The sequence below is a fragment of the Hyperoodon ampullatus genome, assembly GCF_949752795.1.
Source record: "Hyperoodon ampullatus genome assembly, chromosome: 14".
Taxonomy (NCBI): Eukaryota; Metazoa; Chordata; class Mammalia; order Artiodactyla; family Ziphiidae; genus Hyperoodon; species Hyperoodon ampullatus.
In genome coordinates this window covers 34605620-34617780 of record NC_136927.1, presented here as the reverse complement: position 1 = coordinate 34617780, position 12161 = coordinate 34605620, and the positions used below count along the sequence as shown (strand labels likewise).

The window sequence follows — 12161 nt, the reverse complement described above, 5'->3', positions numbered from 1 at the left end:
GGTGACACCTAGCAGTGTCCTCCTCCCCAGATCACAGGCCTCAGTTCCGGGGCAGGGAGGGGGGTGCAGCCAGCATCAAATCGAGCCTCAACCCGTTTTCAAGAACAGGACACTGAGGTCTTGAAAGGAGGAGCGACTTGCCCAAAGTCAGATCCAAAAGTCACATAACCTGATTCCCAGCCTTCATCTCAACTGTAGTCACACAGTCTGCTGAGCTGCTTAATGGGACGATAGCTTCCTGGGGGCATGCAGTAGATGGTATTTTCCAAAGTTGGCCAGGAATCACCTGCCACCTCACATGCTCTTCTTACAATGAGACCTGGCCGCTCCCCCATCTAGAGGTGGGGGCCTGTGTGCGCCCACCCCTTGCACCCAGAAGACCTTCATGGTTCCCTCAATCAGAAGAGGGTGGCAGGAGTGACTCTATGTGACTCCGGGACTGGGTCCTAAAAGGTGACACAGCTTCTACCTCGTGCGCGCTCACTCTTAGAGACCAGCCGTCACGCTGTGAGGAAGCCCAGGCAGCTTGGGGAGACCAGGTGGGGCTGTCAACCCTGGCTGAGGCTCCAGCCAGAGGCCAACACGCTAACCACCCGACACGTGAGCAAGGACCCTGAGTGAAAACCACCCAGCTGAGCCCAGCCAACGCCCGGGCCTGTGAAATATAACAAAGTACTGTTGCTGTTTTGTGCCACTAAATTCAGGGTGGTTTGTTATGGAGTAAGAGATCAGCGTAGCAGGTCATGGACCACACTTTTTCACATACTGCTGTGTCCCCAGAACGAAGCGCAGTATAAAAACGGTGCTTAATAAATATCTATTGGAAGAATAAATGGGACGCAGGTGAAATTAAAGCCCAGGGTGTGCCTGACTCCAAAATGAGGCTCTCCTTCCGTTACCATGTTGCCTCCACCATCAGATTCAGGCTGTAAGTCAAGACAACCTCTCTGAGCCTCGATTCCCACAAGAGAAAAAGAACAGCTGGGGGAAGAGTCGGGGTACCCGGGCAGAGAAGGCCCCACACCCCAGAACTGCAGAAAGCACAATGGGAGGAGGAAGGCAGCTCTTTGAGACACCCTGATGCACACGCACCCAGGAGAGAAGAGACAGGAATTCTATCCGGATCCCAGAGGGGACCAGAAATCAGAAATTCCCCATAAAGCATCAGGGACCGTCCAGTGGGAGAGGCTGCTTCTCAGGCCTCACAGGGAGCCTGAGGAGTCAGGAGATCCCCACGTGGGCCTGTCTGCCTCCCCCGGGCTCGGTTTACCCCCAGAGCACCCCAGGGTCTGCAGTCACTCAGGGGGGTATGACTTGTTCAGTGCGATCCCCATTTCCACAGAACAGCCTGACATCTAATGTTTCTGATGGGGACACTCCACTGTCACACACCCACACCCATGCACACAAACACCTATGAACGGCAGACATGAGGGCCGGAGACATCTTAGCTCCTCCTCTGTGCCAGGCGGGGGCTGGATCCCCTGGGTGCTCATACATGGCTGCTGCCCTTGTGAACTTTATACACATGCAAAACACACTCACATGAACACACAAAAACACACACATGCACACACTCATACACATCGACATGCAAAACATGTAAACATAAATATATGTGCATGCACGTACACACACCACACGCATACACACCTGTGTGCACAAATACACATATATACACACATTCACAGACACACATACACACTTTTCTAATTTCTCCAACCCAGCTCCTCCCAGAGCAGGGAGATGAGAAAATGGGGCCTCTCCGAACACACTCTAGGGCACGGGTTTCTGAAGCTCACACTGGGAGCATCAGTCACCTCCTCCAGGCTGATGCCCCACAGGTCCTTTCATCACCCACAAAAGCAGCCTCAGCCTTTTGCTGAGGTTCAGGCCAAACCCAGCAGAACCACAGCTGAAAACTGCTCCCACTGCAATTTCATCCGTTAGCAGATGACTAACCATGAACAAAGCATCAAATGAACGCTCCAAAGGCTTCCCATCCCTCTCAGAATAAAATCCAAACAGCCCACCCGGCCCATAGGTGACTGCCCCAGCTCTCAGAGGCCATCCCTCACTCCCTCCTGCCTCTCGCTTCTCCAGCCGCACTAGCCTTTCCTGCTGTTCCGGCGACATTCATGGCAGCTCTGCCCCAGGGCCTTTGCACTTGCCACCCCCCTGCCTGGAACCTCTTTCCCTGGGTATCTGCTTGCCTGGCTCCCTCACTCCTTCAGGTCTCTGCTCCAATGAGGTTTCCTGGAGGGGGGGGCGGGGCTTCCCTGATGGCTTTTATCAAAACCACACACGACCCCAAACCATCATCTCTACCTCCTTCCCCCGCTTTCTTCTTCCCAGCCTTTACCACCACCTGACTGATAGGATATATACTTGGCTCCTGGGTTACTGTTTGTGCCCCTGCCCGTGAAAACATAAACCTCAAGTGGCAATAACTCTGCTTTATTCACTGCTACAGCCCTGTGTCCAGATTGGGGCCTGGCACCCGGCACTAGACAGAAGAAGGGAGGGAAGAAAGGGGAGGAATAAGGAAGGCAAAGAGGATGGATGGAGGCAGAGAGGGAGAAAGAAGACAGGCAAGGGTGATAAATAACCGTGTTCACTTCCTGCTACCAGCAGAAGGGTGGCCATCCCCACCCCGCCCACTCAGATCCTTCTACACAAGCAGGATTTCCCTCAAGCGGACGGAAGAGACCCAGGGTCTCAAACTCAAACCCCCCAGGGGCCAGGCATGTACGTAGGTGAGGGAGGCAAGACTGTCTAATGAAGCAGGGAGTGGTGAGCACTGCGGAAGGAAACCAGGGCAATGCTCCTCAAATCTGGCCAACCGCTGCCATGTGGGATAACAGCCCTACTGCTGCCAGAACTTCTCATTTTTCTAGAAAATCTGGACAGTTAGAACTTATATGAAATTTCCTGATTTTTAAAAGTTCACTCGCACTGTCTAAAACCACTATGCCAACCAAATGAGACAACGGGCTGGAAAACACAGCAGTTAACAACTGTGAATCAGATTCCCTCCTTAAATCCCCCAAGCCACGTCTATGGCTCAGTTTTTCCAACGGTAAAGTGGAGAGGATAATGTTACGTATCGCCAGGTGTGCAGGGAAGACAGAAGGAGCTCCTAGATGGGCGATACTGGCTCAAATCAACGTTAGCTGGCACTGTGTATTCTCTCTTGCACACACACATGCACACACACGTGTCTCTGTGCTCATCTGTGATCATACTTACGGGATCGTGGATGGTTTCGGAGAACAGGGGTGAGCGGTCTGAGAAGCAGGATAACACAAGCTGGATCAGCACGAGGGAAAAGTAAATGTAGAAAGTGACATCGCGAAAGACGTCGACTTGGGCATCCTGAACAAGAGGGAGGGAAGGAGGAAGAAAAGATCACTTTCTGGAAGCAACCTGCGGAGGCCGGGAGAGCAGACAGCAGAAGGCCCACTCTCTCAGCCTGCAGGCCTGACGGCAAGCTTTCCCACCCTGATCCTACCCCCTGCAAGATAACAGAAGACAAGCAGTTATGTCACAGTGTGGTCCACACTGCCTGGCCCAGGCAGCCGACACGGGGGAGGAGCCCCAGGCTTGGGAGCAGAACAGACCTACCTTCAAGGCCTGACTCTGCTCATTCTGGCCGTGGGACTTTGTCTACTTACTTGACCTCTCTGTGCCTCAGTTTCCCCATCTACAGACAGACCAGTGGTTCTCAAATGGGGGTGATTTTGCCTCCCGGGGAACATCTGGTAGTGTCTAGAGACACTTCTCTTCAGGAGTGGGAGGCTACTGGCACTGTCCTGAACATCCTACAAGCACAGGACAGTCCCACAAAACAAAGATGTCTCGGGCCCCAAATGTCAATTAGTGCTAAAGCTGAGAGACCCTGTCAGGGTAATTGTGAGAAGTCAGTAAGATGATTCACAGAAACAACTCAGTCCCCGGCCTGGCACTTTGAAAACACCAACTCAATAAACGTCAGCTGCCATCACTATTAAAGACTGCCTGAAATGCACACTGCAGGTGCTCAACAAACATGCAGTTACTCTTCCTTCCTTTGCCTGATGCCAGTTCCTGATTAGCCAGAAGGTGACAGGGAACCAAGTGACAGTCTGAAAGATCACGCTCTTCAGAATCCCTGGGAGCAGCGGATGGCAGCCAATGAGAGCCACTTCCCAGCCAGAGCAGCACCAAGGCAACGTGGGGACGAGTCTAGGGTCCCCAAGCCACCACCCTGCAAACACTGCTCCCTTCTCTGCTCTGTTCCAGACAACAGATACTGAGAGCCAACCTGCCTGGCTGTTACCGCTGACAGAGGCTCAGAGGGTGGTGTGCATCTGCCCACAGCTCCTGCCCCTGAGAGCTACACAGACACATGGGGCCCTGAGGAAAGAAGGTTCTAGAACAAAGGTTGCACAGGCAAGGGAAATCCTCAGGAAAGAAGCTGGGCCCATGCAATAGCCATCCCCTGGTTCCCATGGAAACGCATGGTTTCCACAAAAGCCAGAAGGAACAAGCATCTTCCAGGAGACGCTGACGGAAGACGCAAACTGAGGCCACCACTTACCTCTTTTAAGGCAGTCATGATTTTGGATCTCAGGATGGCCAGGGCACACAGTAGGGCTATAAGCCAGAAAGTGAGCACGATCCCTGAGGACTGGACTCCCTTCCTTCTCTCGATCTGAATTAAAAAGGTAGCAAGCAGCTGGAAGAGAAAAGCATACAACAGGAGTCGTCAGGAGGAGGCCAGGCTCCCAAGGCTCCCACAGTCCAGAGCCTGGCAGATGCAAGGCCTGGAGGAGGGCTGCTGTCGGGCCAGTGGGAAGTACTGGGAACAGCCTGGGAAGGACCTGGCTCCAGTCCCAGCTCTGCTCTCGCCTTGCCGGGTGACCCTGGACAAGTCACCGAACCTCTCTGAGCCTCTGCTGCCTTGTCTGCAAAATGGGGATGACAACAGTATCCAACTCAAGAGCTGTGGGAATCTAACAGACCAGGTACAGACCCAGGACAGGATGGAAAAGTCGGGGGAAAGCTCAGCTTATGACAGAGATCGGCACACTTTTTCTTAAAGGACCAGAGAGTAAATATTTTTGGCTTTGTGGGTCATGGAGTTTCTTTCACAACTACTCAAGTCTGCACTGCAGTGTGAAAGCAGCCTTACACGATACATGAAAGAGTGGACACAGCTGTGTGCCAATAAAACTTCATTTACAAAAACAGGTGGCAGGCCGACCCTCGATTTAGATCAGGAAATCCAGCCCTGATGCTGACTGGTTCTTGTGCCTTGGGCAGCAGTGGTAACTGCTCCCCTGTATTGAGCTTCTCTTATCTCCGCCGCACAGGAGGCATTCACACGCACCGACTCGGTGCAGCCTGTTTTCAACTGTTTTCAACCCAGTTTGCAGATCAGGAAACTTACTTAACCTGATACTGTCACACGCCTGTCTTCAGGAAACTTCATTAGAACAACCGTGGTGGGCGGATTGGGATTTTATTTCATTCCTGATACCCGGAGCTATGACTTCCGTTTTACATGTGACTTAGAGATCAGGAAGAGAAAATAAACAATGAAACTGTGTTTCCTTGAAAGAAGGAAATGCCACGGCCATTCCCCAGACAGGCGGCCCTCTGGAGGCAGACCCCAACGCCAGTCACAGTCACGAACCTGACTCCCGTGGAGCTACGGGCACCCAGGGCACCTCCCCTCAGCCCCCAGCTGCTTGAGCCAGAGACACGTCTGTCTGTCCTCATCTGTCCTCCTCGGTCCCCCATCTCCCTCACTCCCTACATCTATCCATCAGCAACTCACACTGGCTCTGCCACCAAGGCCCGCCCTTAGCTTACCTGCTGCTCACCCTGGTCTCAGCCTCCATCCCCTTATGCCGGATGACCCCCTCCCTACTGGCCTCCCAGCTTCCACTCCTGCACCACAATCCATTCTCCACTTGGAGGCCACGGTCAGCTCTTAAATATGAACAGCCTGGCATGCCCTTGCTCAGAACCTTTGCCTTTAGGACTGGGGGATTTTAACCTGGGGTCCAAGCACAGGCTCTGGATAGAACCCAGCGGTCCATGAACTTAGATGGGAAACAATTACAGCTTCACTTTCCCTCGTTAGCACCACCAATGACACGTGAAAGCAACAAACCACAATAGCATCAGCAGTGCCTGGGGCTCTGTCACCATTAGAAGTCGTATCTGAAAATAGATAGCTGAAGGGATTTCCCTGGCGGTCCAGTGGTTAAGACTCCGTGCTTCCACTGCAGGGGGCATGGGTTCGATCCCCAGTTGGGGAACTAAGATCCTGCATGCTGCACAGCGGCGGCCAAAAAAAAAAAAGGGCTTCCCTGGTGGCGCAGTGGTTGAGAGTCCGCCTGCCGACGCAGGGGACGCGGGTTCGTGCCCTGGTCTGGGAAAATCCCACATGCCGCAAAGCGGCTGGGCCCGTGAGCCATGGCCGCTGAGCCTGCGCGTCCGGAGCCTATGCTCCGCAGCGGGAGAGGCCACAACAGGGAGAGGCCCGCGTACCGCAAAAAAAAAAAAAAAAAAATACCTGAAGATGTCTCTGACTATCATGTATGGTCAATCGCTATTTGGAAATTAAGGAGGCGTCAGTCACAGTTGCTGGTAGGTCTTGATTTGAAATGCATTCATAAAGAAGCACATATATTTTTATTTTGCGTTTTAATCTTTTCCTAACTGTGATTAAAGATAACTGGTTTCCCAGCCCAAATGTACTGCACCCAAAGAATGGATAAACAGTGCATGTGGAATCCATACAATCAAACACGCTGAGTGACTTAAAAAAAAAAAAAGATCTTTGGAACCGCAGGGCCTGAGAAGTCAGATTCAAACTGCTCCAGCCTCCATGGTTCCATTCACATGACATTCTGGAAAACGCAAAGTGATAGGGGCAGAAAACACAGCAGCAGCAGCCGGGCGGGGGCGGGGGGGTAAAGAGGTGGAGAGAAGCGCTGGGGCGGCACCAGGGAACTTTTGGGGGTGATGGAGCTGTTCTGTATCTTGATTGTAGACATGGCACTCACCTGACAATATTTGTTTATCAAAACTCATGAATTGTTCATGGAAAAAAGTGAATTTTACCCTACGTAAATTAAACCTCAAGTAAAAATATAAATGTACATCACAAAATCTTCATATGTATACATATGTGTGTATGATTGGTTTCCTTTGTAAGCCTATGTGTTCTATTATTATTCTGAGAAGGAGACCAGACTGGCAAAGAAGAAAGGGGTCCATGGCACAAAAAAGGTTTAGGACTCACCTTCAGGAATGAAAAACAAGACAAAACCCACTAACCCTGAAGCTCGAGGTCCTTCGGGGTCAGCCCTCTGCAATTCCTGCCATTCCTGCTCCCCCGCTCTCCCCTCCTTACTGTCTCTGCCCCAGCCACATAGGCCAACTCTCACTCTCTCTCTCCGACCCCAGGACTTTTGCACATGCTACTCTCTCCAACTGGATCATCCTCTACACCCAGCCCCTTCAACTTTTTAACATCCTGCTCATCCTTTAGGCCTCAGCCCCATCATCCCTTCCTCCCTACCCCCCACAAGACCATCAGATTCACCTAACACAGCTATATTTCTGGATTTCTACTGTGAGATCATTTCATTTCTAAATGCCAGCCACTACTTTTGGTCTCCACAGTGCCAGCCCCTACTTACCATGGTGATGCCCAAGAGGGTTGGGCTGACCAGAAACACTGGGGCCAGGAGCTTGCCCAAACTTCTTTCCCAGAAAGAGTAGAAGAGGTCTGCCCAGCAGACGATCCATAGCAAAAATCCCAAGGCCTGGAAGAGAAGTACATACACATCTTACAACGGACAGCAACGGAACTTCCCCCGGCACCTGTGCAAAAATCTCAGCCTTGGGAGCACCAGCCACCCCCTAAACCATCAACTGTGGTCTCCAGATACAGCATGTATCCTCTGGAACACAGACAAGCCCTAGGTAGGGTGAGCCAGCACCTGGGCCATCCCACACTGGTCTGTATCTCTCCTGCACCACAGGCACGACTCTGTGTGCTCACTATTCTCCCCAGCACCTGAAAACGCAGCAAGTCTCTGGCTTATCTACATCTGTAACCCCAGCAGCCTGCACAGGGTGCCTCTCACGATGACCATTCATCCAACCAAAATTTGCTGGGGTCCTACTGTGGGCCACATACTTGCCAAGATGCCAAGGATATAACAGAATAAAACAGACAGAAGTCACTGCCTTCATGGAGCTGCGATTCCAGTGGAAGGAAACAGGCGAGAAACAAACTGAAAAATACATACTATAATGCCAGCAAGGAGTAAGTAATATAAGGAGAAATAAAACAGATTAGATAGGGCGGTCAGAGAAGGCCTCTCCCATCAGGTGACATCTGGGTAAAGAGCCAACAGTGACTATTTGAGGGAAAGAACAATTCAGGCAGAGGGCAAGTGCAAAGGTCCTGAGGTAGGAATGTGTTCAGTAGGGTTGCGGCTGCTGTGGCATGAGCCGTGGGTGCGGTAGGAGATGGCTGAAGAGGAGCCTGGAGCCAGACCAAGCGGGGCCACTGTGAGGACGTCCAGGTTTTATTCCCTATAATGAGAAGCCACTAGAGGTTTTTTGAGCAAGGCACAGATAAAATCTGATTTACATTTTAAAGGGAGATGTTGTTCCCCAAGAGAAGTACAAAGCGCTTCCAGAAGTCTAAGAGGAAGACATCAGATCCAGCTGAGGATAGGGGAGCAGACAGCATGTTGAGATAGGCTTGGATTGTGGTCTGACGAGACAGGTTTGGACGGCGGTATTATAGGCAAGGGGACAGCTTCAGTAAAATCACTCAAGTTTTCCTGTTTGCCAAGGGCTTATGGAAATAAATTTTGGGAAATGTGGCTTAAAAAAGGACTGAGACACATGCTAAGTCAAGAGGAGACAGTGGAATGAGGAGCAGGTGTATACATGCCCTTCACGTGTCTCCCCAAGAAAGCTCATCCTTATGAGGGGAAAACCAGCACCTGCACAGCGGAGAAACCAGACACGCTGACCAGAGGAACAAAATTAAGCCGATCACCGAGGGGCAGATGGACACCATGAGGCCTTAGATGTAACCAGAGAAGGACCCCACATCCCTTTTGTAGTTTTCCAGCCAGACAGGCATTACCTGAATCTAATCATGAGGGAACATTGTCCCAATGCCCAAGTTGAGGAACTGACTCTAAACTAACTGGCCCATGCGCTCCAAATATGCCAATGTCATAAAATACAAAGAAAGGTGAAAAGTTCTTCCAAAATTACAGAAAAATAAAGAGTGTGACTAGATGCAACGCATGACCTTGAACTGGGGGAGGGGGGGTGCTAGAAAGGACAGTACTGGGACAAGTGACAAAACTGGAATATACACAGTAGGCTTTTTTTTTAAGTATTGTGTCCATGTTAAATTTCCTGAATTTACTGTACTGTTGTTATATAAGAGAATATCCCTGTTTTGAGAAAAGATACACTGAAGAATCACAGGTAAAGGGGCGTGGTGGATGCTAGCTTCTCCCAAATGATTCAGAAAAAAATAAATAATACGTGTATATGGAGAGAGCAAAAGAGAAGGATGAGGTTAAAATGTTAAATATGGCAAAATGTTAAAAATCAGGGACTATGAGTAACGGGTATACAGGGCTGGGGGAGTGCTTAGTATCATCCTTGCAACTTTTCTATAGTTTGAAACTCTTTCAAGATAAAAACTTTTTTTAAATTAAAAAGACATCCTTGGGACTTCCCTGGTGGTCCAGTGATAAAGAATCCACCTTACAATGCAGAGGATGCGGGTTCGATCCCTGGTCAGGGAACTAAGATCCCACATGCCACGGGGCAATTAAGCCCACGAGCCACAACTAGAGCCCATGTGCCTCAAACTACAGAGCCCACGCACCCTGGAACCCGCACGCCACAACTACAGAGCCCATGCACCCTGGAGCCCGCGCACCACAACAAAGAGCCCACATGCCTCAACGAAGATCCTGCGTGCCGCAACTAAGACCTGACGCAGCCAAAAATAAATAAATAAATAAATAATAAATCTTTTTAAAAAAAATAAAAAGACATCCTTGGTCAGGGAGGAAGACCTCCGGATAATCTCGTGAGACAGATCCTATCACCCCCACTATAAACATGGGGGAACTGAGGCTCAGGGAAGTTAAGAAATTTGCTCAAAGAAAAAACTTTCTTTCCATTTCTTTGATTTTGTTCCTATACGAGATGGTGGATGTTCACAAAACTTACTGTGATAATCATTTCACGATGTAAGTCAAATCATTATGCTGTACACTTAAACGTACACAGTGCTGCATGTCGATTGTATCTCAATAAAACTGGAAGGAAAAAAGAAATTTGCTCAAAGCCACACAGCTAGTAAGTGGCAGAGCCGATATCTGAACCCACGTCTGAACTCAGAGCCCCAGGCTTTACCCACCACATTATTATTCTGTCTCCCAGTAAAAGGAACTCAGGGCCAATTAAGCAGAAGGAACATGTCAGTTTTCACAACCACCATTCCCCACCCCAGCACACACACACCCACAACACACACATCATGATAAACTCTCACGTGACTTACAGTTTTGGCTTTGTTGAGATGTGTCATCTGAATGTAGCCCCGGTCATGGTGGGAGAGATAGAGGAAGTAGAAGGGGAAGCAGGCCCAAAGGTAAGAGCAAGGCACCCACACGAGGACGGTGTTCTGAAAGCACTTGGTGAAGTCGGGGCTGCTGGTGTTCCACGTGACATTCCACTCCTGAGGACACAAACAGGCACAGGTCAACAGGACGTCCCCAAGAGCTTGGACAAGGGGCCCATGAAGAGTTCAAAACTAGCTGTCATGGGGTTTGAGAACAACGAGGCCCTACCAGGCAGAACAGGCAAACTGGAAAGATTCGTAGCCAGAAAGACTACAAACAAGGAACGACGAACAAAGGTGTATCTCATCTCACCTAACAGACAAGTTCTGGGACCTGTGGTAAGTTCCATTATTATACAAAAGATGGAGACTGCCATTTAAAGGAATCCTAAAGGGTATTCTGTAAACTGACACGTCGTTTAGTCATAGAAATCATTCCTACTTTACAATCTCGTGAATTAAGAACTTTCTATTATTCTTCTTCATTATCATCACCGTGATCCCTGTATCACTGCCATCAACGTCATCAGCATCACCGCTATCGCGATCACTTTCACCGGCACCATCAGCACTGCCATCATCACCACCTTCAGCAGCAGCAGCAGCAGCATGGATAACATCCAAATTGCAGTTCTATGTTCTAGGCCCTATTCTAAGTCCTTTATATGTATTATCTCCTTTAATTCTGTAATTACTTTATCATTCCTTTTTCAGGAGGGAAAACTAAGGCACAGAGAGGTTCAGTGATTTGCCCAGTATCTCACAGTTGGTAAGATGTGGAGCCAAACTCAGACTCAGGGAATTCAGCTCTGGAGTTCCTGCATTTAACCACTAAGCTATCCAGCCTCAGAAACAAATTTGTTTTAATTACTTTTAATTTTTAACAAGCCACCTGTATTTCATTAGAGACACGCCAAATAGATAAGTAGATAGATACATACATAAATAGACCAGGTATATCTGTATCTGCCCAAGAATAAACTTCAGACTTCCGTAATGGAAAATTTAATTCAAGTCCTGATCTGACCACTGAACCATTATACAACTTTGGGAAAAGTTATTACCCTATCTTGGGGTCTCAATTTCCTATCTCTACCATAATTAGGTGGGATGAAATTAGAGGACTGAAACAGGTGGCTCCCAGGCTGATATGGCTCGCAGATTGTTTGTTGTTACTGTTGTTGGTGTTTTAAGCATGCTTTTTTTTAAAAAAAAAAATCTTATGTTAGCTGCCAACATTTAAAAATCAGGAAATTTCATGTAAAACTTGGATTTCCAGTGTCTCTTTTAAAAAATCAGAAAATCTGGCAGCACTGGGCCCATATTCCCACCTTACAGCCACTGGGAGGAGCTAGAAGTAGCCAGTCTTTGGATAAGGTCCATGCAGCCCAGCTGGCCAGTCCCCATGCAGCCCCTTCCCCCCAGCACTCTCTCCCCACCACTGGATGATGTGCTCTCCAGACACCTCCAGACAGCTCCGGTTCCAACA

General features: G+C 49.5%; 1 protein-coding gene across 4 annotated transcripts in view; it reads right to left on the bottom strand.

Moving 5' to 3' along the window:
• ABCC1 (ATP binding cassette subfamily C member 1 (ABCC1 blood group)) overlaps positions 1–12161 on the bottom strand; it is a gene marked incomplete at its 5' end in the record, with an annotated part of 134780 nt that overhangs the window by 84824 nt on the left and 37795 nt on the right. For all 4 annotated transcript variants that reach the window (XM_079719164.1, XM_079719165.1, XM_079719166.1 and 1 more), the window contains 4 exons: positions 3250–3375; positions 4580–4717; positions 7698–7823; positions 10613–10789. In XM_079719164.1, the coding sequence (XP_079575290.1) occupies positions 3250–3375; positions 4580–4717; positions 7698–7823; positions 10613–10789 (567 nt within the window). The remainder of the gene's footprint in view (positions 1–3249; positions 3376–4579; positions 4718–7697; positions 7824–10612; positions 10790–12161) is intronic.